Below are 25,050 nucleotides of genomic sequence, written 5' to 3'. Positions count from 1 at the left end.
TGCAGACAAGAGTGGACCCAAATAAAGGCAGGTGAACAGGGATAATCTCCCAAAAAGTATCTTAGAATCAAAATAACAATGTGTTTAAAAAAAAACAAAAGGCTAAAGGCTCGTGCCATTTGACAACACTGAATCGACACAGACTCTCAATGAAAGAATCTAGGGTGTGAAATACAACTTGACAAGGCAAAGGACGCACACAGACATGAAGCCTAGAGGGAGGTGATTGGTTGACGCAAGGAAGGAGTTGACAAAAAACAGGTGAAGAAGAAGGGACGTTGGGGGAAAAGGCATAGAATTGAAAAAAGTCCACTCAAGAGTATACAAGTTGCATAACACAGAATTAACTCAAAATGATCACATTCAATCATTTTTCTTAAAGATTTTTAAAGTCCCTTTAAAGAAAAACACATTTGAGACGAGCAGCAACCATGCCAAATTTGACATAAGTCGTGAAAAATAGCTTCATCCCTACAATTTTGTACTCCATAATTCTCAGCCTTTGCATGTTTTTTTCTTCCTTTTTAGGAATTATCATCAAACATGTACACTGTTTGTAGAAAAAAAAATCAGAATGTACTTTAACATTGATTATGTTTTCAATTTCCAGAACATTTTAGCACAACAAACATTAATGTGAATGTAAAATTTGTTGTAAATAGTCCTTCAAGTTTAATGTGAAACCAAGCAATACAATTATTACTATATTTTTTAAATATTATATGATTCAACCTTTTTCTTTTTAAAACTAGTATCTACTTCATTTCACAGTCATTTGGTGATTATAAATGAATATTTATGAATATTATGATATCCAAACCAGACATTATCCTGAAATTGCTCTCTTGAACCTTTAAACAAAGTCACCTGCAGCTTATAGTCACTGGGCCACTTCATCAAGTAGCCTACACTTGCACAAATGAGGTCGGATATTACAAAATAATAATGTTACGTTTTGATTGACACTCAACAGCATCCGTGCACACTTCCAACTTTGCAACACCACCACCAGGAGGACTCATGTTCCTTTAATGATCATTAATCATTCATTCATTATTTGTGTACTGTATGTACACATATGTCCATCTCTTTTTTTTTTTTTTTGTCTTTCTGTCCAGTTCATCCGTATGTGCCACTGGACATGTACTGGTAATTAATGAAATGGCGATCAAGTCTATTGTTACAGTCATCTCTTCATTGGTGTTTTAACTCCGAGTCTCAGTCTGTCTATAGGTCCGACCACATGGTGCACGCTCATGTTTCTCCCATTGTGACACATGGCCCCCGCTAACCCCCCACCTAACCTCCATTCTCTTTTATGTGGCAGAAAGAAGACCAGCGGGAGGGCACGAGGGGCGCAAAGGCAAGCCAAACGACGAGGCCTCCAGTAGTGTGCGTGCGTGTGTGTGTGTGAGGACTTACTTGGATGGGACAGTGAGCAATGGCTCCCGTGCAGCGACAGCAGGTTGGCAGTAGGAGGCGGTGCTCGGGCCTCCTGCTCCTCGTCCTCCTCGGCTTCCTCGGCTTCCTCTCCCTCGCAGTTCAGCCCAGCCAAGCAACCATACACATTCCCTCCAACTGTGAGTACACCATGATGTCATTTTGCAAGACGGATGCTTGAGAATTCACCCCAATTTTTGTGTTAATTAAATGATGTTGACTCATCAAATGTGTTAATAATTATCTTTCACCGCTGTTACTCGTCAGGGCTGGATTATTGTGCTCAAAATTGGAACTCCTTTTTCTTCCTCATCCGGTTGTGCGTCTAATTACGTTCTAACGGATCCTGTCATGGAGAATTGATTAGTCCCACTATTGATCTGGTTCCTCTGAGCAAACCAGAATCTGATTGAGGAGTAATTTAATCAACAATGGGATTACTTGAGGAAAAACAACGGCGATTTGACCCTTTTGATTCTAAGATTGCCTCTTCCGCTTTGCCAGGGATGAGCAAATTAAATGCTTAGGGGGCTGCAATTTTTCATGAGTGCACACTTCCTAATCACATCAATGACAAAATCACTGTTTTAAATGCAACAAAATAACCACTGATTGTATTTTTTTCCAGTGGAAAAGGCTCTCCTGCATAAAAATTACCATTCAAGGACGGCACAAAACTGAACAAGCAACCAAACCAACAAGTGCAACAACTATGTACATTTTTGCCCACAAAAATCATCTCACTCCAAATGTTAATGTTATTGATGACTATGCGTTTCTTGAATATCATTCTAAATCCACAAAAAAATTATTAGACCTCTAGTGTAGGGCAGTGTAAGACCCAAGCACAACTAAGATGTCTGCCATCTAGTGGTGATTAGAGATATTACAACTTTGTCAACTATGGATTTGCACATATCCAAAAATGCAACACAACTCATCTCATTGCGTTTAATAAGGTTACGGCGAGTGGTAGATGATATGAAGGAAGAGGAAGCGTAGGTAGATGTGAAAGGTCAAGGCGCCCCTTTCATTTCAAATTGCCATCTGGTGAGTGGTGACATGTCAATGAGAGTCAGTGATAATGATCAATGTGTTCGAACGTGTGTCGGGAGGGGGAGGGGGGGGTGAAACATGAAAATGTGTTCTGTGACAATAGCTCACATTTACAATCATTACAAAACAAAATACAGTGGTGCTTTGAGAGATGCTCGGCAGATGTTTTGCTTTGACCTGTGAGCAAAAATATGAGATATGATTGCTGAATGATGGCAGTGAACTAACTAACTCAACTCACTTCACAACAAGCAGCAGTAAAGCAAGTGGTGAACAATACTTGAAAAAAAAAAAAAAAAACAGGCTTCCATCTAATTATTGCCATTCCCAGTTGAGGTTTACAATTCAACTAAACACAAAATTAAAAGTATGTTTATTTTAAATACACTTATCACTTCGTTTTACACACAGTATGTCAGGTTAGCCTAATGCTAACAAACAATATAAAACACCCCCTAGACAGGCTAACCAGTAGGATTAGCGTTGTGCTGTTGCATCTCAAGGCACCACCATATTTCCCCATTTAAATCAATTTTAATGGAAGTCATATGTTCCCGGAGTCAAACCATTATAAAACACTCACTAAATGTGAAGTTTGTTAAAATCCTAAAATCTAATACCATTGAATTAATAAATCAATTATAAAATAACTGAAGAACAAAATCAAGTTTCAGGAAGATGCCTTACTGATAATTGGAATGTTTCTGTGTATTGTATGTTTCTTTTCCTATTCCTGATCTGTATATTTCCTTCTATTTACAGTTGTACTGCAGCATGTGAAATGACAGCTGTCTATCTAACATTTAGATATTTAAGACTCTCTTGAGTACTCTAACTAAAACATTTTCTTCTCACGCCTGCTCTCTTGCCTTCACTGTGGACAACAAAAGACCACATAATTGACCGTAAGTGCTTTTAATGTTACTCACCGATATTTGGTAATGTAGGTGCTGGCAAAGCTGCTTGTAAACACTTTTGTTATGCCGCTGGGGTTATTTTCCATTCAGTGGTAGGTTAAAAAAAGAAAAGGAAAAAAATGGTGGTGGGGGTGTTTACACTTTGCTGCACATTAGAGAATCCAGCATTTGTTGTTGTGCTTGTGTGTCTGTGTGGATGTTGAGCCATTTTCTGTGTGTGTGTTTGTGGTCATGTGGGCAGCACGGGGAAGTAAAAGCGCCACCCTCCTCTGCACAGCCCCAAGCCTGAACTTTAATTTGATCAAGAAGGGGCTTATTAGCTTTCATTGCATTCCCTCACTCTCTCACTCTCTTCGTCTGCTGAACCTTTTGTCGATTTTCTGTCTCTGTCGGTTGCCGCATCATCGCTGTGCATCGTTCTGCTCGGCTGCCACGGCAACCCCTTTATCCTTTTGTTGGCTCGCTCTACATCTTACTTTCCTTTACCTGACTTAAGCTCTCTCTTGCTGCTGTCAAGTCACTTCTTGAAACCCATTCCAGATACAGACTCAATTATTAACCCACTGGCTACTTTAAAATCGATACACCTGCACCAGTGCAAATTGCGGCCTTTACGAGGACAATACTCCTAACATTAGTTAGTTAGTACATCTTTTATTTTTTACTTTAAAAAAACAACACCTTTTCCAATTAAACTGTACAGGTTATGTAAGTTCAATAGCTAAATACGTTTTGAAATGATTTATCTTGGTCTCTTTTTTTTTAAGATCATAAAAAGCTAGCATCTGAAAAGTGGTGTGTAGATTATTTAAAAAAATAAATGAATATCCATGGTAAAGTCTGTGACAGTGACAACAGTGGCAGGCAAAGATAAGCTTCCTCTCACGATGGTCCTCTAAAATCCCCCCTTCACATCCCTCTTGAATTTTATTGCATCCATTTCCTCTCATCTCAAGCAATTTCATCCTCAGCCTACATTACTCCTTCTCTTGGGACTCTTTCCTGGTCCTATTGATTGAATATATAGCTATTGGCAGCTGTTAACCTAAAAATGATTGGTGTCTCTGCGCCTTCTGGTCATACGGATGCATGCATTACTCTGGGGTAATATGCATCAAAGCGCCAGTTAATGCACGCGTAATGAAATAAATAAAATACTGCAGCGCTCCCATATGATGATGGTTCCTAATTTATAAATAGGTATTAACATAATACAATACACATTAAATGCTTTTAAAATCAAGTTAATTAAAATACAAGTTCATGTTACCCCCAGACAGAATATTCGATAACTGGTCGAGAAAATATGAATAACTAGTAATTTGGTAAAGTAATCAAGCTCAATGTGTGCGGTGTTTTGAGTTAGGAGCACGGTTACAGAAAGGATTAATGTGTGATCTCAGGTGCGTTCATCAACATGTCCTCATTACAACCATGTGTGTTTTTGATCCTTGCAGTCAAGAGGCCTCCTGTTATCATCACACAGCCCGAGTCCGTCACCATCTTCAGCGTGGAAGATCTTGTCTTGACCTGCGAAGCCTCTGGCAACCCGCTGCCCATGTTCGTATGGACACTCACTCACTCACTCACTCACTCACTCACTCACTCACTCACTCACTCTTGAAGAATGTCTCTCACTCTCCCACTCTCAATCTCTCACTTGTTCAAACTCCCTCATTCACTCTTTTGCTCTCTCACTCTAATTTACTCACTCTTCTTTCATTCACTCTACACTGTCATTCTCTCTCACTCGGTCACTCACTCATTCACTTGGTCACTCACTCACTCTTGAAGAGTGTCTCTCTCTCTCCCACTCTCAGTCTCTCACTTGGTCAAACTCCCTCATTCACTCTTTTGCTCTCTCACTCTAATTTACTCACTCTTCTTTCATTTATTCTACGCTGTCATTCTCTCTCACTCGGTCACTCACTCACTCACTTGGTCACTCACTCACTCACTCTTGAAGAGTGTCTCTCACTCTCCCACTCTCAATCTCTCACTTGGTCAAACTCCCTCATTCACTCTTTTGCTCTTTCACTCTAATTTACTCACTTTTCTCTCATTCACTCTACGCTGTCATTCTCACTCACTCGGTCACACTCAATCACTCACTCGGTCACTCGGTCACTCACTCACTCACTCACTCACTCGGTCACTCACTCACTTACTCACTTGGTCGCACTCAATCTCTCACTCGATCACTCACTCGGTCACATTCAATGTCTCACTCGGTCACTCACTCGGTCACACTCAATCTCTCACTTGGTCACATTCCCTCATTCACTCTTTTTCTCTCTCACTCTAATTTACACACTCTTCTCTCATTCACTCTACGCTCTCATTCTCTCTCAATCACACACTCGCTGTCTTTCTCTCACACTCCAAGAATGTCTCTCACTCTCCCACAGTCCCTCTCTCATTTGTCACATACTCTCTCTCTCTCTTACTCAGACTGTCTCTCACCTTCCCACACTTTTCCTCTCACTTTGTCACACTCGCTTATATTCTCACACTCTCTCACTTGCTCTCATTCACTCTTACACTGTTAATCTCTTTCACATTCTCACTCTCTCATTCATTCATTTACTCACTCACTCTCACTCTCTATTGCCCTTTGGCTGTCACTCACTCTCACACTAACTCAATCTGTCTCTCCTACTCACTGTCATGCAGTCTCACTCTCACTCACTATCACTCTCTCTCTCTCTCTCTCATTATGCTAACGCACACACACACACATACACACTGATCTAGACTCAGGGTGACTTTCAGTCTCCGTGTTGATTAGTCCATCATGAGAGGAAAGCAGCTCTCTGTCACAATTCTGTCATCAACAAAGGACAAATGTGGCAAAGCAATCTTCCCAAGTGGAAGACTGCAGTGGTTGCCAAGTAAAGGATGAATATCACAATTAGACTTAATAAGCTCGAGAGTCCCATCAGGGATTAAATTTATTTGCGTCCTCGAATTTAGTCACATAAGGGCATGTAGTTATTCAAGTCAAAATGTTTTGTGATTTTATTTTTTGGCAGTTTCCGATGGACGAAGGACGGAGAGGAGTTCGACCCAGGTACTGACCCAGAACTCAAGGTGACTGAGCGTTCCGGATCCTTCGCCTTCTACACGCTCAGCAACACGGTGGACTCCCTGAAGCAGTACCAAGGCAAATACGTGTGCTACGCATCCAACGAGCTTGGCACGGCCGTCTCCAATGAGGCCACGCTCAACACTGATGGTGAGGAGCCAACCGAGATGATCACAAAATACTTACTGACCAGTTAATACAAAATATATTTAAACACTTAGGCCTTGTTGGATTTGTATTACCCTTTCAGCTTGTCTATAACCATTTTTTCTATGTGCAGTACAGACATAGTCTGTAAATCTTTTCGGCTTCTTTTACTGCATAAAGTTTTTAATATCACTTATTTTCATTAAAATAAAGTAGGCTTATCCATTCGTTTGTTTCCCATCAAATTTCAGTTTATTTGCTCTATGCCCAGGTTGGAAAACAAGCTCAAAAATGAAAATAAATAAATAAATAAATAAATCAGAACCACTTTTTTTTTCTCCTTACATTGCTGTCAGTGAATTTTTCTATATGGTTAGCAGAGTCTTTTTCCACTAATTGAAATCAAAATTGCTTCATTCACTTGCTCCACTGGAGTGCAGTAAACCATTAAACGCCTGTTTCATAAACTAAGAATATGACGTGAAATTGCTTCCTTTGCCCCAAAATTTGATTTTGTATTCTGGTGGGAATCATATAAAACAAAAAACAACAACAAAAGTTTTGATTCTAAAACAAGAGCCATTGTACGCAAATTGTTTGATTCAGCTCAAATTAAATCAATGAAATTTTTTTGGGGGGGGGTTTCAATTGGTCAAATGTAGCCACCGTAAAAAAAAATTTGATCTTGTTAATATAGCAGTTTAAAAGATCTGAAATTGGAAATGACAAAATCATACAAAATACGAGACATTTCAATTATGCTTGCATGAATAGATGCAAATGAACAGCACAAACCGAAGAGGTATTATTTAATTGATTTAATATGTCAAATTAGTACTACACAAGCCTGATATATGTGAAATATATAAGGGATGTTTGAGCACTCCTGCAAACGAGCTCGTGCAAGCTAATTGTCTGTTTAGAGGCAATAGCATGGCCGTGTGATGTTGAGTTGTCCTGCTTTCTAAACAGCTCATTTGTTACTATATGAAGACTCACACTGGGACAACAGGGCACCGTCACCTAGAACATAATTAACATGCAAGAACATGATAATCAGCTACAAAAAAAAAAAATCACAGACATACACGAGCGCACACATATGCAAGCCCCTGGACAAGTGTAATGCAAAAAGGACCTTTGTGTTATCCATCCACCGATGTGGCTGGATCTCTCCAGGGCGCCCTCCTTCACTCACAGTTTCCCTGACAACCGTTTCCCCAGAAACACTCGTGAGCTGATGTCATGCAAAGCCCTCTTCAGTGGCTCCCGTGGGGTTATGTGCGATGAGCAGAGGGGAGGCACGAAGCAAATATAGCACGAACAACTCCCAAATCACATTGTTCCACTTCCTCACGACAAACGAGGCACTTTCGTCTATGTATTCGTCCCCACTCCTTGTAAATGATGAGGGTCAAGTCTTGTTGCCAGGTGATGGCGACATGAAAGAATTCTGGCTTCAGATACAGGTGACCAGACAACTTTTTTTCGAAAAACAAGCTGTTGGTCGTCTGATTTTTTTATTTGACATGAGAGTAAAAATTTGAGATATAAGTGCTGCATGGTGGCAGTGAACTCAACTCACTTCACTACAAGCAACTGTTTGACAGCTAGTGAACAATTCCACACAAAAAAAGAGGCTTCAAGTTGTTTAAAGTCATGTCATGCCCAGTAATGTGTAAATATAATTACACATTGTGTCTTTAAAACAATCATATAGCTTATAATAAAGTCATTTTAGCTTATTGCTAATATGCAAAGCAAAATACCATAGATGGGCTAAAGAATAGCATCTGTGTTGCGGTGTCACAACACTTTTAGCAAAGGATTTAAAATGTGGACAGATAACAATACTCAGGCATATAAGTAAGATCTATTTTTAATTTTATTATTATATTATTATTATTATTATTATTATTATTATTATTATCATTATCCTTTGTGAATAATCACTGCAACTTACTGAGTCAGATGTGAAATTCCTCTTCATATGTGCCGCTATGCCTGTGACACAAAGTGGCTATTGAATTAAAGCTAAAAATATGATTTAAACAAATTATTTACATTCTATTTAAATAACTCATCACTGCGTGTTGAAAGTACAACATTATAGAGTGTTATTTTTCTTTCAAAAAGCACATTACCACAATTCTTTTGTTGATTTTCATTTGGAAGGCTGGAACGGATTAATGGCAATTCCATTCATTTCAGTGGACAAAGGTAATTTGAGATACAAATGTTTTGAGTTACATATGTGGTCAAGGAACTAATTAAATTCTTATGTCAAGGAACAACTTTACACATAAAACAAAGATGGTTGTTTACATATACAAGAGTGTGGCACTTCTCTTCTCATGAGTAAGCATTTCCTCTTCCTTGGCGCCCTTCAGCTCCACCATCCCAGCAGAAAGAGAAAAAAGTCCACGTGAAGTCTGAAGAAGGAAGCAGTATTGTTCTGAAGTGCAACCCCCCACAGAGCTCCATGGAGCCCATCATTCACTGGATGGACTGGAGTGAGTATACTACCCGTTGATTTCATTTCTATCGACTTGTTCTGTTGACAATCCCTCGACAATTCAGCTGAATATTGTGGCTATGGAGTGTGTATCATAATGGACTTTTATTTGATACTGTACATTCCTGCTGTTTATTTTCTTCATTTTTGCTCTTCCGTGAAGTATTAACAATGTTTACAAGCAAATGCCCCCACTTGTGTCCTGAACGTAATCAGTTCTCAATTGTTTATTTTTGACAAAGAAACCTATTCTTACAAGTGTATACTTGTAAGTCTCATACTGTGGTCTCATCTTTCCTTGCAGAGCTCCGTCACATCCAACTGAGTGAGCGGGTGGTGGTGGGCAAGGATGGTAACCTGTATTTTGCCCACCTGAAAACCACGGACAGCAGGGATGACTACACCTGCAATGTCCAGTATCTGGCAACTCGCACCATTCTGGCAAAGGAACCCGTCACTCTGACCGTCAACCCCTGTAAGTTTCACTCAAGTTGACAAGATCAACCAAAGATCAAAAACCTTAACCCGATTTCGACTTTCAACTTAAGCATCTTCTATTTAAAAAAAAGTACCCTATTGTACCTAAAATGTGTGCACAAATGAATTCCAAATCATTGTCATTGACCCAATAAGTGGACCCAATCATTGAATGTAACCTAGCAACAAGGCGTGGGGGCATCATCTCTTTCACACTGGGAGGTGTCTGCCAACATCTGAAGCTCAAGCAGAGCAGAGAGACCCGCACATGTTAACAGAGCGGTCCGTGCCGCTGCAGTGCAAGGGCTTCGGAGGTCAACAGCATTTAGAGAATGACACTTGGGTGTGTTGCGTGTGAATGTTTGTGCTTCAGCCAACTCAGTGCTGCGGAACAGAAGGCCCCACATGATGAGACCTACTGGAAGCCACAGCACTTATCATGCACTCCGGGGCCAGACCATCGAGCTCGAGTGTATCGTCCAAGGCTAGTGAGTGTCTAAGTGTATGCATATTGTATGTGCTTTATGCTTATATATGAAGCCTGGAGACGCGCCTTTTAAATCGAACTTCTTAACATCCCATTTTCTCTTACCTCCTTACACTCCCACTACCATTACCTTTGCACTGTACTGCCAACTTTGCTTCTTGCATCTCCTTCTACTTCATCTTATTTTTAATCACCCCTCCATTCTTTCCGCTCAGTCCAACTCCCAAAGTATTGTGGGTGAGGAAGGACGGAGAGTTGTCCGAATCTCGGACTGCCATAGAAATGTTTGACCGCCGTCTACGCTTCACCAATATCTCAGAGAGCGATGCCGGCGAGTATCAGTGTCTTGCTGAGAATTCCCAAGGGAAGACCATACACACGTACACTGTGGCAGTGGAAGGTACGTCAAACGCACACACAACCAGCAGTAAATAAACGTAAGCCCCCACTACCCTAAAATCCTGACCGAGATGGAACACCTCACTCCTCCCACACACCCTAAAAATAGTCAATTAATATCTAATCATGAAAAAGTGATCAATACAAAGTAAGCAAAACTTAAGTCACATTGAAATCTTCAACAATTAAAGGTGTTTTTTTTTTTTACAGTGTTAAAACTGATGAAATATTTGAATGTATAGCCTCACGGCACTATTCCCTAAGCCAAAGCCTCACATCTATGGCCATTCATAATGTCATGTGATTATTAAAGGGCATCGTTGTGATGAATTATAATAGAGAAAGGATATCCAGCTTCAGCAAAACTGCAGCGCTAGCAATTCTAAGATAGCATTAGCACTGTAAATAATTTGCCAAGCTACTACATTGGTAGCGTGACTTATTCGTAATGGAGTGTTACTGTAACACAACACTACATTTTATTGGTATGAAGTTTGATTTTGTGGAGTATACAATCACAAATTAGGTGATAAATGTACCTGTTGAGCAGACAAGTACTTAATTTTGTGTCACTTTAAGCTGCGTGAGTTTCCTTTTCTCTGCTTCTGTTTGCTTATCTTTATGTCCATTTGCGAGGGATGGACTTTATTCATTTCATTCACTTGACTTACTTAGTCTACACTGTTTCAATCATGTTTATTCGATAACATTTAAAGTTTGAAAAACAAACGTGGTTCATTATTGGATTTGCTAGCTGCTCCCTACTGGACCAAAGAGCCAATCAGTATGTTATACGCTCCCGGTGAGAATGTCAGACTTGACTGCCAGGCAGAAGGCATCCCGACTCCAATCATCACTTGGACCATCAACGGGATCCCTCTCTCATGTCAGTATACAAACAAATGCACGCACATACATCGTAAAGCACTTTGCACATGGTTACGTGCTTTAGCCTCTGTGTGTTTTCTTATTTCAAACAGCGACTGACAAAGACAGCAGACGCACTCTGATATCGAGCGGCTCTCTTATCCTAAAGGATGTCAATTTTGGAGACACAGCCATCTACCAGTGCAAGTCCTCAAACAAACATGGAGCCATACTATCCAACACCAACGTTTATGTCATTGGTAGGAGATTCCCATTATATAGTACTACTAATAGCACAGGTGACAAAAGTACTGACATTCAGTATTTAACTAGAAGTAGAAGTATGCACTTGTGTGGGGAAAAAGAGACTAATAGTGATTCAAGTCTCTCATTTACTGTAGTTCTTTCACATGACCAAACTTATTCCTGTATGCACTGGGAACCCAAGAGGGCTTTCCCCTAAATCATACCATTTTTTTTTTTTACAGTGTTTTGTGTCTTATAACAATGAATGAATCAACATCTTGATAATTAATGAATCAACATCTTGATAACTGCATCTTAAATGTATTCTGGGGACGGGAATTAATAAGCTTCGGCTTCATCCCATCAGCCCTTTTTTGTTTCGGGTGTAATGAATATATGTTGTAAACGGTTATGTTGAAACTGTCAGAATGATTGTCCGAAAGGAAAAATGAACAAATAAAAACAAAACAAAAAACAATACAATTGTCCAAAATGATGAAACATGCTGTGACAACTCATCAGTCCAGTAAACCCCTAATTGATCAATGAATGAGTTAATCAAGTGTTCACATGATATCCTGTATATTTATTTCTTATCTCCATTTGTTGTTTCAGAGCTGCCTCCACAGATCCTAACTGAGGATAGCAACACTTACACAGTTACTGAAGGCCAGAAAGTTTTGCTGGAGTGTGACAGCTTTGGCTCTCCTAAACCAAAAGTCACATGGTGAGACAATCAAGCGCTGCACTGCTCTCCTGTCTTTTCATCACACAGTTTTTGATAGCGTACGATGCATTTCATTAGCAGCCAAACACGGTCACATCTAGAGTGTGATTAATGCCGCCGCTCATCCAAGATGGCAAACCCTCGTTGTCATTCATACATACGTCCATTTTCGGTACCCATTCTCCTCATTCGGGTGAGCTGGAGCCTATCCCATCTGACTTTGGACGAAAGGCGTGGCACACCCTGGACTGGCCGCCGGACAATCACAGGACACATATGGACAAATAATCATACCTATCGGAAATTTAAGTGTTCACTTAACCTGTTGCTGGAGAAAACCCGCACAAGCATGTTGAGAACATGCCAAGTCTACACAGGAAGGTGTGGGCTTAGATTTGAACACCCAACCCCAGAGCCCTGAGACAGATGGCTAACCACTAGATCATCATGCCGCCATCATTTTTCATATAATTTCTTGAAATGGGGCGTTTTCTCCCTGTACCACTCCTGCAAGACGTAGCAATTGTCGACCAAGCAATGGATAGCACATATACCCGTAGGTGCCACTGCAGCCAGTATACCCCTACATTATATGACCCTTTCCAACCTTCACGTCCTTAGTAAAATTACACATTTTCAAGAATTGTGTGTGGATGTGTGTTTTTTCCAGGCACAGTGGCAGTGTCTCCTCCCTTCTGGCAGATTCCAGAATTAACCCTCTTACCACTGGGGCTTTAGAAATCTTCAATGTCACACATGATGATGAGGGCTTTTACACATGCTCTGTGCAAAACACCAACCTGTCCATCAGTGCAGAGTTGGAGGTCCTCAGTGAGTGGCACACAAGCACACACACATGCACACACATTGGCACCATAACTCAACATGTTGTTACTTTTCTCCCACAGACAGAACAGTGATCCTGTCACCGCCGCAGGCTCTGAAGGTGCAGCCTGGACAGACTACCATCTTCACCTGTGTCTCTCTTGTGGACCCCAAACTGGCCTCTCCACTTATTCAGTGGAGAAAAAACGACCACAAGCTGTTTGCATCTGGCAATGATTTGAAGTTAGACATCTCTGCTAAAATCCTTTGTTTCATTAATAAAACTATATTAGCAACAATATATGAGGCAACTGTACGGGAGTAGTGAATACTGTATATGTGAATGTGGAACGATAGACACCAAAAATATATCTGTCTACTCCTGGATACACAGTACAAGTATGTATGACAGCTTCATTTGAATAATATATTAATTCCTAACTTTCCGTCTTTTAGATACACATTTGAAGGACCGGACTTGATCATTTCTAACACCAAACCTGAAGATGAGGGAAACTACACGTGTCAGGTTATCACAAACTTGGACATGGCCGAAGCAACCGGCACACTCACGCTACACGGTGAGCTCACCACTGTATAATCAAATTAACATAAAAAGCTGCTTGAAAACTGTAACAGAGAAAAAAATCTCAATAGATAGTTATGATGACAGTACATTTTATTATCTACAGATCGTCCGGACCCTCCTACTCTTCTGCAGCTTACACAACCTAGAAGGCGCACAATCACTCTCAGTTGGACTCCTGGAGATGAACACAACAGCCCTGTGATAGGTTAGTATTGATGCAGGCATGTTGAGATGATTGACCTTTCGCAAAGACCTCACCCACATCCTAGATGTTTCTGTAGGGCTCCATTAAAGCCTACATCTTTCTCTATAATGTGTATCTATGCAGAGTATGTGATTGAGTTTGAGGATCAGGTTTCAAATGAACGAGGTTGGGAAGAATTGAGCAGAGTATCAGGGAACAAAGACCACGCCGTTCTCTCTCTGTGGCCCTACATGTCATACCGTTTCCGTGTCATTGCCATCAACGATGTGGGCAAGAGTGCTCCGAGCAATCCGTCTGAAATCCACAATACAGCTGCTGAAGGTTAGAGCTATTATTATTATTATTATTATTATTATTAGTAGTAGTAGTAGTAGTCGCGTTTATGGCTGCGCATTTGCATTTTCATGGTTTAATCTAGAGTTTTATGACCATAGCACCAGACAATAACCCTGAAGATGTCAGGAGTGAGTCCACTGACCCAAATACGCTCGCCATTACCTGGGAGGTAAGAGATATGCAATTGCATGAAGCAGCATCGACTCGTTTTCAAAGGATTTCATGCCTCATAGGTTAGTATTCTTCTTATGACAGGAAATGGACAAACGGGACTTCAATGGACCTGACTTCAAGTATCGTGTCCTGTGGAGGCGGGTGGTGGGCAGCGGGCCCGATTGGCACCCTAACTACACAATTGCGCCGCCATTAGTTATCAATGAGATCGGCAACTTCTCCGCATTCGAGATCAAAGTGCAGGCTTTGAATGAAAAGGGGGAGGGACCTGAGCCTGATCCTGTCATTGGCTACTCAGGCGAGAATTGTAAGATCAATCATTTCTCTAACCCACTAGCAATATTTGTATGTTACGCTGTGTCCATATATTTTGCTTTTATGCCTTAGTTCCACTGGAGGCCCCCATGAATGTGGGCATTGCTATACTGAACAGCACTGCTATCAGGGTGACCTGGGCTGCAATAGCCAGAGACACGGTCAGAGGACACCTGCTCGGCTACAAGGTACAAATCTTAACAGAAATAAATATATCGCTGTCCGGCTCAATTGGTCGGTCAAATCAGAGGTCATGGTCTGCAGTCCAAAAATGGGTGAATTTTGCCCTCCAGGTTAGGAGCAATGTCCTGCTTCAGGAGGTGAGGATAGAGGGGAAATAACTTGGGGTCTTGTTTCCGAATGAGGTTGGATTATGTGTTGTGTAGCAATTTGATCCCTGCAAAATGTTTTGGTTTGATCCACATTCCTACAATCACTTATGGTTACATACTTTGGGTAGTGAGTGACAGGACAAGATAGCTCAGAGTACAGCCCTAGTAAGATGTTACCGGGAGGAGACCCCAAGACAGACCTCGTCACCCTCACAGGTCTCGGGACATATCAGTGTCCCCTTGGTGGGAAGTACTGTCTTGTATAAGCAGAAGAAAATGGGTGGATAGATAGAAAACTGTATGAAAATTTATGTTTAAAAAAATTTTTCTGGCTCCAGATTCACTTGACTAGGTTCGGCCCCCGGGGTCACCACAAAGCTCGAAGGGCAAGGGAGCCAACGACAACTGTTGTTGTGGAGACTGGGGCCAACGAGGAGAGGAAAATGATTGGCGATCTCCGACCGTACTCCCACTACAGCTTGACTGTCAGCGTGTTCAACAGCAAAGGAGATGGGCCGCCATCGGAGATGGTGTCCTTCGAGACTGATGAGGGAGGTGAGAAAGGGAAGAGGCAGATTGGAAGGGTGGGTTGAGACACTCACTGGCGGCAGATGCGGGGAAGGGGGAAGACATGACAGGGATGAATCGAACACAATGGCAACGGTGTCAAAAATTTTTGTAAGAAATCTTGGAGAAATTTGTGACGATTGAGTGCAATATAAAAGCCTATTTGATCATCTATGTTGTTTGTTTAGTTCCACATGCGCCAACATCTCTGGCGTTAGAAAGTCCATCTGAGACGGAAATGAGGCTGCGATGGACACCACCAAGTCAACCCAATGGGATTCTTATTGGATACCACTTGCAGTACCAACAAAGTGAGCATTATTCATATTCCCTCTATTACACACAAGCCAACTAGGATAGGTTACAACGTATTTTGACCCTGAACCGTAAAAGCCACCAATGGCCTGCCCAGCCAGGTCTACATCCTTGATTAAGCCTAAGCTGATACCTAACTCCTATCTTCTAAAGAGCAGTCAAATCAGCATCACCATTCAATTTCAACTCATCCTTAAACTGATTGGCTATCTTCTCATCCATGCTCAGTTGTGGAGAGTGACGACAGCCCAATGCAGGTGGAGAAAATAGATGATCCCACAATCAGCCACTTCACCCTGAAGGGCCTAGATTGCCATAGCCACTACCGCTTCTACCTAAGGGGGCGCACTGCCGCTGGAGATGGAGAACCCATCATGCGGGAAGGTGCCACCACTCTGGATGGAGGTACACTTTTTTTTTAACCTCACATAGCTGTCACATTCCAGCCTCAGTGACTCACAAATTCTATTCCCCTTGCATTAATGTTTCTCAGTGCCTCCTGCCAACATCAGCGTGTTTCCTGGAGATAACTTTGCTAATATCAGCTGGGTGACTAGGAAGAGGCATAGGAATGTTAGATTCCAGATCCAATACTTCAAAAAGAATGGTAGAGCATCTCATCACCCAATAAACTTAATAGTGGTTTCTAAATAATGACTTTTTGGAGGTGTATCTTGAGATAAATTATGTCTGTACAGATGCTGATAAATGGAAGAAGACAGAGGTGGACTCCTCACAGTCCTTCTACCAGCTCCACGGCCTAAGACCTGGTTCTCATTACCATCTGCACTTCATCCACAGCAACGTCACCTTTTTTCAGACGGAGATTGACACAGAGGGAGCAGGTACTCTAATAGTCTATTACAGCGTCTTCTTTCATCTTATCTGTTGCTCCTCTGGGTTTCCCGTGTTTAAATATAAAATCAATTCCACAAAGGACCCCTTGTAGTTTGCCGCATTGCTATTGAAGTGGTTCCAAGTGTTAGCTTCATGAGATTATTTGTTTGGTGCATTTTTCAGTTCCCTGGTGAGGTGCCACCCCGTCAGAAATTATAATGCGCTGTCTTGTTTGGATGTCGCTTCTTTTGAAGCTTTCTCTCTTCTTGTGTATTGCCATCATTGTGATAACAAACATCATTCTTCTTTCAAGGAGTTACTGAGATGCAGCCCAGCATTGCAACCCAGGGCTGGTTCATTGGCCTTGTAAGCGCCATCGTGCTACTTTTGCTCATACTGCTCATCCTTTGCTTTGTCCGGAGGAACAAAGGAGGAAAGTATTCAGGCAAGTGACCATATTCTTTATTCTTAGAATATTGTTACATTTAGTGTGGTGGTTGCCTCAAATGTACTGTTTTTTGTATCATTGGCTTGACTTGACTCGGTTTCCCTGCAATGTATGTGATGTATTTTTCTGTATCTTCTCCATATCGTGTCAAGCAGCGCTATCTGACTGCAGCGAAGTGCAAGACAGTAGTTGTAGCACTTAGCGGATGAACATTAAACTCCCGTGCCTTGAGACCACTTTTCTTCTTGAAAAGAGACCATTAAGTTAATGAGGTCCAACCATTTCTCTTCCTTTTAGTTAAAGACAAAGAGGAAGGTCCGATGGACTCAGAAGCCAGGCCAATGAAGGATGAGACATTTGGAGAGTACAGGTTGGTCCTCATGTTCTGGACTCGTGATTCTATCCCGATTCCCTCTGCACTGTTAGACTTCCTTAACCCTTTCTGTTGCCATTATTTTCCTCTTTTCTTCCTAATGCCTGCCCCTGCTTTGCAGATCTCTTGAAAGGTATGCTCTGGTTTTGAATCCCAATCCCAAATACTGTATTGGCCTATCTGCAGCATTTCACGGTTGATGGTTTCATCTTACATGTGCAGCATGTGTTATTGTCTTTGATTAAAGTATCAACTCTACAACCCCCATTCACTGATCTTCCTCTCGCAGCGACCTGGAGGAGAAGCGCACCGCCAGCCAGCCGTCATTGTGCGAGGAGAGCAAGCTGTGCAGCGAGGACAACCTGAACTTCAACGGCAGCAGCGTGTTGACCACCGAGATCAACCTGGATGAGTCGCTGGCCAGCCAGTTCAGCCGGCCCAGTGAGGGCGCAGAGGTGCCGGATAACTCCCCGCTTAACCCCACCACCATTTCCTCCGCCACCAATGGCCTGCCCAACCAAGTCACCATCCTCGATTAACCTCCACGCATCCATGGAGGACCGTCAGACCAAAACATGTCAACACATACGTGCCCGTACGCTCCTGTTCCCTGCTGAGTAGTTTGATGACTAAGACACAATCAATGTAATGACATTTCAGATGCTGGTGATGTCATCTGATGAACTGGACTGTTTTGACCAAAGGCATGTCCAAAATATTGGACAATGTGACATACAGTAAATCCGACTAACCCTGACATGAAGAAATCTTTTAACTCTCGCTGATCCTTCTTCATCTGTCTAGTGTATAACGTAAATGATTAACTTTAATCTATCTTCTTTATTTCTTACCTCAAAATCTCTTTAAAAAAAAAGAAAAACAGAATGTTTTGCAGTAGAAATTATCAAAGGGGGCTGCATGAGCAGCTGCAGACAGAAAGGGAAGCGTGATGGGACACAGCTGTTGTGCTACATCTTCGTAATTTATCGTGTTTTTTAAAATAATTTCACACAATTTAAGTGCCAGTGATTTTTTTTTAATGATTATCTTAATGTTGCATACCATTTCTATGATCTAATCACATTTTCAAATACATATTGCTCTGACTTCTCTTTTTTGACATATTTCATGGAATTTACATCTTTTGACCGAGAGCTTTGAAGTCAGGTTTCATACCATTACTAACACACTAACAATGCATAAATGGGAACTTGCTGTGAAAATGCCGAGTAGCATCTGGTGTATATATTTGCATTGCATCTACATGTATCTATTTAGCCATATTACAGTATTATAGCTCCTGGTCCTTACGAGTTCCTGTGCCTGCTGGGTTTTGCATAGAGCACCAGATTGATGTCATTACTCCATCATCAAGTGTAATGTTATGATTGGAGATGATATTGTAAATTTTGTGTCCAGACTAATGTATTGCTTTATGTATCTTGTCTTTGTCTCCTTCTACACTGTCACGCTTCATATTTTGTTTGAGGAGCAGCACTTGCAGATAAAGGGGGTGGAGTCTTGCGGGTAACCACCATACACTCATACATGCAGATTGGCAATCTGCATATAATAAAGGCAAATAGTTTGGTATTTACATTACATCCAGAGAATGTATTTTTTTTAGTGCTGACATTACTATTCAATCCATAAATTATTCATACCCTGACAACATTTTGAGTAAAAGTGATTAATAATTTGGTGAATTTTTAGATGATAATAATACATCAAATATAAAATAAAATAAAACTGTAAAAACCTGTTAGAAATAAAAAAAAAATCTTTTTTTTTTTAAAGAAGCTATTTTTACATTTTTACAAAACTCCCCAATAATTACTGTAATTTTTTTCAATACAGGCGTATCCAGTGTTCCAAATTCATAGTAGTCTGGCATATAAAGAAAAACAAAAACATAAACAAACAATAACGCACTTCAATTCACAACTTGGCCAGGGTATGAATAACCTTGGGTTTTACTTTACTCGCTACTGACCACAACATATCCCAGGTACACTGAGCAGGACCTTTTCCTCAGTTAAGAAAATGTAAATACATCCCGTAGAAGAATGCTATGATGAACCCAACCACACCCGCTTTAAAAATCAGCAGGTTTTAAAATCTTAAAGCAAGTGTCACTTTTCTTCTTTGTAATGTTGCTTTTGTTATTGGCATATTATTGCAGTAAATTTTGGTGGTTCAGCAAATTAAAAGAAGGTAAATAAAAATTGTCTGTAGATGTTTGCAACTTTTATGGAAATTTGTAAATTGTTTGTTAATATTTACATCCCAATGAATGTTTAGTTTCATGCCAACTGGCAATGCACTGCAGTGAACTCTTTTTTTTTTTTTTTTTGGTCTGATTCCGTCATGAAAAGTAGAATGCAGCACCACAGGGAGCATGTACAGCTGATGTAACGCCTCTCGTCATATAAAAGCTGGCCACGAGACAAATGTCACATGACCATGCCAGCCATAAAGGATGTCTTGACGAGTCAAGGGGCGCCGCTAAAGCATCTTCATGTTGTTGGTTAGTTGACACATGCACACATACATACATTACATACGCACACACAAACACACTCAGGACAGAAAGAGAAAGGTGTTTTCACGTAGGGATGTATACTGTATGACACAAAATAAGCCAATATTGTATTTGCTGCTAAACATCTGTGCTTGTCTTTGTTCTGGCAAATGTTAGCTTTGAATGAGGAACTCTGTGCGCGCGCACACACACACACACACACACACGCACACACACACTCAATTACCAATTATTTTGCTTTTGATGTGTCAAAGGGTAGGGCTGTGCCTGTTATTGTTCTTATGTTGAGCCCTCCGCTCCTTTTTTTTTTTTGTTTGTTACAAAAACAAAAAAAATGTTTGCAGAATAGGTCACAAACCTTTTTTGAAAGAGTCATGATTGCGAAGGGTGGGCTGATGAGCGTCGGGGAGTGTATTTCACTGCCGGTATGTAAATGTGCCTCATTGTGGTACTGTGGTACATGACCAACACAACTTGGAACTAGGTGGCCCACATACAATTCTCCATGGGGCCAATAAAAGTCTAATTGCATCATCAATCTACCAATGTAACGGGATATATGACCGGATAATAAAGTATGTGGAACAATCTATACTGTGCCTTATTTGTCAGTACTGATGTGTCATATTGAGATAAATGATCATTGGATCAGTTTTTTTTACCATGTCACATGTCCGAATCAGCGAGAGGTGGTGTTAAATTGGCGGAAGTATTCCTGAGTGGCTTTGTTGGTGTACAGCTCCTTGTCCAAATAATGCTGACTGAATGTAAGAAAACAGAAATACACAAAAGATATAGACATTCTCCACAGTTTGGATTTGATTTGCTATTTGTGTTAGCCACTCACTGTGCTTGTTGCTCTTTGGCCAGCTGCATGTTGAACTGGTCTGCCTGGATCCGCTTTGCTCTCCTGAGTTTGGACGTTCTCCTTTCCTCTTCCCGGGCTTCTCCGGATGCCTTTAGGAGCTGGGAGTTCCAGACTGCGTCCCGGTTCTTCTCAATATCACGCCATCTCTTATCATAGATGACAAAGATTGGCTGTCAGGTCATCACTGCTTCGAGGAAGCACTTAATCAGTCAATGAATCAGTCAGTTGCTGAATGAGATGCTTCAGATCCCCATCAATCACAATTGTTATATGCCTTCATCTTTGTGGACTGCAAGTGGCAGCACGGTGTCTGCCTCACAGTCAGGAGATCTGTGTTTGAATCTGCTCTACCAGCTAACATGCTGCAAATACCACCTAATAGGCCCATTAGAGAGAGAAAGAAAAAAAGGGACCATCATCTACCTGTCTCTCAATGCATTGCGCCTCCCTTTCCCTGTAGATGGCGCTCAGCTGCTCGGGGCTCATCCCCTTCCAACTGTCGGTCCCAGCAGGCTTCCTTTCCTGCAGCTGGTTCACGGCCGCATCCCAACCCTCCGTCATCATTGCGGACGTCAATGTGTGCCACTTCTCAGCTAGATTCTCCCTCTCCTCGCTCCGATGTGTCTCCTTCAGTCTTTCAGCCTGCTCTGTAGCCTGCAGGGAGCCAAATGCTGTCAGGCCTCGCCTTTCATGTACTTCTTTTATGGATTGTGATGCTTAGAATTGAGACAATGGTATATTTAGGTTTAGGTTCTGAACCCCACCAGTTTCCTACGTACATTTACAGAATCCTTCTTTCATGAAAATAAGATTTATTTTAGACATAGGTATAGGGTTTACTGGTGAACATAATGAACAGGGAGAGTAGCTCTCTTCACCTTGAATTCAGCAAACTGTGTTTGCCATCTCCATGAAGCTTAAGGAAGTGGTCCTTTAGTTTTGCTAGATAGCTCGTACAGACTGGAATAGCTCAACTTTGCATTGCAAATCATGCAGTTCATAAGATGACTCCCATCACTCAAATCTACTCAACTAGGCCTATATTTATAGAGCACTTCAAAACCACCACAGCTGTTTTCTTATAATAAAACCCAGGGGCAGCTGACATAATGAAAACAGAAGAGGCCCCAGCATTGAACTCTGTGGAACACCATACGTTCCGTTATACACGTGAATTCATATTGCACATATTTGTCCGGCCACTTTTTTTCAAAATAGTAAGTATGAAGGGATTAAAATAATAAAGAAATCACATGGTGTACCATCACAACAGTCACAAGTCGAACCCAAGTTAAGAGGGAACCACTGATTTAGAGACTTTTTAGGCACCATTTTTAAGAGTAGAAGTTATAATGTATTTTATTAGTATTTATTTTTTATAGACAAAGTGTGAGATGAGCCTTAATTTCTGTTGGCAGTAAAGTCACTCTGGAGCTCATCCAACTCATACCAATGACTTTTTACAAAGTTATTCTATGGCTTATCACTACTGTTGCAGAATTTAGACGGAAAAAAGTTATCATGTATATTGTAATCTACATTGTGTCAAAATTCAAACTACAGGATCTCACAGGAGGCTGTTAAAGTCCCTGTGATCCTTATGCAGCTCAACCATGAGTTGGGGGGCTTTTATGGCACAAAAAGCTTGCGGCAAAACACCATCGTTCAGGCCCAACCAGTTATGAGTTAGTGACTTGTCAGTAACTCACATCAGATTTGCTTATTATAATGTTCAATGTAAATCTGGTGTATTGGACTGTTTACATTGCCAATTTACCCTAAGTGACATCTAACAGTATGAGACGTATAGTTCGAGCATGTTCTGCTGAAAAACTTTCTCATTCAGTTACATTTGTTGATGCACCTTGTGCAATAGTTGTCTATACAGGTCTTACTGGCTAGCCTAGTACCTTCCATGAAAAAATACAATGATACAAGAGAGGGACGATTAATAATCATTATCACGCCTCCCCGTGGAGTATTCAGCTGTGCGCATTCAGGCAAACAAGTGCTAAATAAGTGCCAACGCACATAACTGAGTTTATGAGCAATGAACTGACATCTTCGATTTAAATAAGAACATATTGCGTGTGTATGTGTGTGTGTATTGTACCAACCAGTGCTTGATTGTAGTGGTCAAGAGCGACCCGGGCGGCTTTTCTGCCTTCCTCATCAGCATTGTGTCGCTGTCGCCAGCTGAGGTCCATTTGCAACAGCTCTTTCTCTGCGAGCATCTCTGCGACACACACGTGTTGCAAATCAACACCTGTTCACCCACTCACACATAGATAATGGATCCCTGTGAAGCTTGTCCATCAATGGCACCTGGCAACCAAGGCTGTGTGTGGGAGTGAGCGATTGTGCAGGAAAGAATGACGCTAATTTGTGATTATTGTGTGTGTTTGTACGTAGTAGGTGCCTTTAGGAAAAATAATTGTATTGTATTATTTATTTATTGTCATTGTATGGTGCAGATACAATGACCTACTCTACTCACCTCTATGTTTGTCCTCCGACCACCTTCTCTCCTGTTGGACCCTTTGTGCCAACAGATCTCTTTCTGTTTGCTTCATTTGTTCTCTCTTTCGCTGTGCCCATCCAATATCTTCTCCCTTTGGAACACACAAATAACGTTGGATCGATATCAGCAAGGTTTTTGTTTCCACCCATCAGGCACAGCCTACCTGAAAGATCTGCATGCTGGAAGGCCCTAGCTCAGCCTCTGGAACAGTGATCCTGTATGCCCCCCTCAGGCCACACTTGAGATCGGCATCACGGGAGTCTTCCACTCGCTGCTGGATGTTCCAATACTGAGTCAGGCCAGTGTGCAAAGCTTCTCGCACGTTCCTTTCCTCTATGTCTCTTTGCAACAGCACTTCATCATGCTTCAGTCTCAGCCTATCTGCAACATGCACATATACAAAAATATTATTTCATTTAGTCTCCATGTCATATTGTCATTTTATATCTTTTACCAAAAGCTTTGTCCCTTTCTCGCTCCATTTCTTCGCGGTGCTTTTTCTCCTGGGTCTGTTTGTTGAGTGCATCCTGGTCAAGGCCCATCACACGCAGCCTTGTATTGAAAATGCGAGCCTTGCGTGCAGCCTCGGCAGCCTGTCTCCGCTCCACAGCAGGCTCAATGGATTGGTCAACAGGGAAATTTACTTTGTACATTCTCTCTCTCTTTTTTTTAAGTCTGTAAAGAGGGGACACAACATTGCAATGTTTATAGCCATATAAAGAACAATAAATTTTCAGGCCGTAACATTTGGTGCATCTGCAAGTGAGCTATAGCATAAGCATTGTATTTAAAAAATGCATTAGCTTTAAATAATGCTCTGTAACAAGGTTGTGTAGAAGGGCACTGCATTTAAAATACTGTATTTATCATGTAGCTATATATGTGATCAATTAAGGCATCCACAATACTAGAAACAATTCTCTCTTTAGTTTGCAATCTTATTTGATTGTGCATGATTGTGCTCCTAATCAAGTGGTAAACTTTATTAATAACACATTGTTTGTAGCAGCATATTAGGGAAAAAAAGCAACAAAATAGATTATTATTGGGACTACATACACTTGCCAAATTAAGTTGTAAAGTCAGTATATCTAATGTTGACCGCCTGTTCAAATTGTAAAGTGACACTGAATTAACAATGTAGATATTTAGAACGGCACTCACCCTCTACGATGAAATTTGTTTCAAAAGAATCACAAAACAGTCGCTGGCGGTAACATAACTCTACTGTGTTTGTGGCCTTCGGTATCCATGGTAACACCTACCTAAAGGCTTTGAAAAAATATATATAATGTTTTAGTAATTGTAATAAAGATGATAGTATGGAAAACAATACCAGTATTTACTTACTCATTGTGACCTCGATTGTATTATTTTTACGAAAAGAAGAGACACAGCCAAAACGTCACATTCGATCTCGCGAGAAACTGCGAGGTTACA

The 25,050-nt window shown here is 41.1% G+C and overlaps 2 protein-coding genes across 4 annotated transcripts in view; one reads left to right on the top strand and one right to left on the bottom strand.

Moving 5' to 3' along the window:
- Positions 1-20,811, top strand: part of l1cama (L1 cell adhesion molecule, paralog a) — a 47,076-nt gene extending 26,265 nt beyond the window's left edge. For 2 of the 3 annotated variants that reach the window (XM_086067098.1, XM_086067099.1), the window contains 28 exons: positions 1,328-1,580; positions 3,387-3,401; positions 4,871-4,973; positions 6,446-6,648; positions 9,036-9,158; positions 9,465-9,635; positions 10,011-10,125; positions 10,340-10,524; positions 11,278-11,409; positions 11,504-11,650; positions 12,252-12,363; positions 13,034-13,194; positions 13,272-13,431; positions 13,645-13,769; positions 13,881-13,982; positions 14,106-14,303; positions 14,417-14,487; positions 14,574-14,799; positions 14,880-14,995; positions 15,478-15,694; positions 15,895-16,017; positions 16,250-16,426; positions 16,515-16,628; positions 16,720-16,866; positions 17,172-17,303; positions 17,604-17,676; positions 17,801-17,812; positions 17,969-20,811. In XM_086067098.1, the coding sequence (XP_085923224.1) occupies positions 1,442-1,580; positions 3,387-3,401; positions 4,871-4,973; positions 6,446-6,648; positions 9,036-9,158; positions 9,465-9,635; positions 10,011-10,125; positions 10,340-10,524; positions 11,278-11,409; positions 11,504-11,650; positions 12,252-12,363; positions 13,034-13,194; positions 13,272-13,431; positions 13,645-13,769; positions 13,881-13,982; positions 14,106-14,303; positions 14,417-14,487; positions 14,574-14,799; positions 14,880-14,995; positions 15,478-15,694; positions 15,895-16,017; positions 16,250-16,426; positions 16,515-16,628; positions 16,720-16,866; positions 17,172-17,303; positions 17,604-17,676; positions 17,801-17,812; positions 17,969-18,218 (3,849 nt within the window). In that variant the 5' untranslated portion in view covers positions 1,328-1,441 and the 3' untranslated portion in view covers positions 18,219-20,811. The remainder of the gene's footprint in view (positions 1-1,327; positions 1,581-3,386; positions 3,402-4,870; positions 4,974-6,445; positions 6,649-9,035; positions 9,159-9,464; positions 9,636-10,010; positions 10,126-10,339; positions 10,525-11,277; positions 11,410-11,503; positions 11,651-12,251; positions 12,364-13,033; positions 13,195-13,271; positions 13,432-13,644; positions 13,770-13,880; positions 13,983-14,105; positions 14,304-14,416; positions 14,488-14,573; positions 14,800-14,879; positions 14,996-15,477; positions 15,695-15,894; positions 16,018-16,249; positions 16,427-16,514; positions 16,629-16,719; positions 16,867-17,171; positions 17,304-17,603; positions 17,677-17,800; positions 17,813-17,968) is intronic. The other variant, XM_086067101.1, reaches the window with a different exon arrangement.
- Positions 18,694-25,015, bottom strand: ribc1 (RIB43A domain with coiled-coils 1). Its single transcript, XM_086067103.1, has 9 exons — positions 24,961-25,015; positions 24,775-24,882; positions 24,065-24,285; positions 23,774-23,991; positions 23,587-23,701; positions 23,207-23,325; positions 21,513-21,743; positions 21,069-21,235; positions 18,694-20,982 (listed from the first exon to the last, which is right to left on the bottom strand). Exons 3-9 carry the CDS (start codon positions 24,261-24,263, stop codon positions 20,901-20,903), a joined length of 1,131 nt encoding a protein of 376 aa, XP_085923229.1. The 5' UTR covers positions 24,264-24,285; positions 24,775-24,882; positions 24,961-25,015; the 3' UTR covers positions 18,694-20,900.
- Between the last annotated feature and the right edge of the window lie 35 nt (positions 25,016-25,050).

This window comes from Leptonotus elevatus, chromosome 2 (assembly GCF_054856555.1).
Source record: "Leptonotus elevatus isolate MCC_2025b chromosome 2, RoL_Lele_1.0, whole genome shotgun sequence".
NCBI lineage: Eukaryota > Metazoa > Chordata > Actinopteri > Syngnathiformes > Syngnathidae > Leptonotus > Leptonotus elevatus.
Note: the sequence above shows the minus strand (reverse complement) of the source record. Positions and strands in the feature narration are given on the sequence as shown.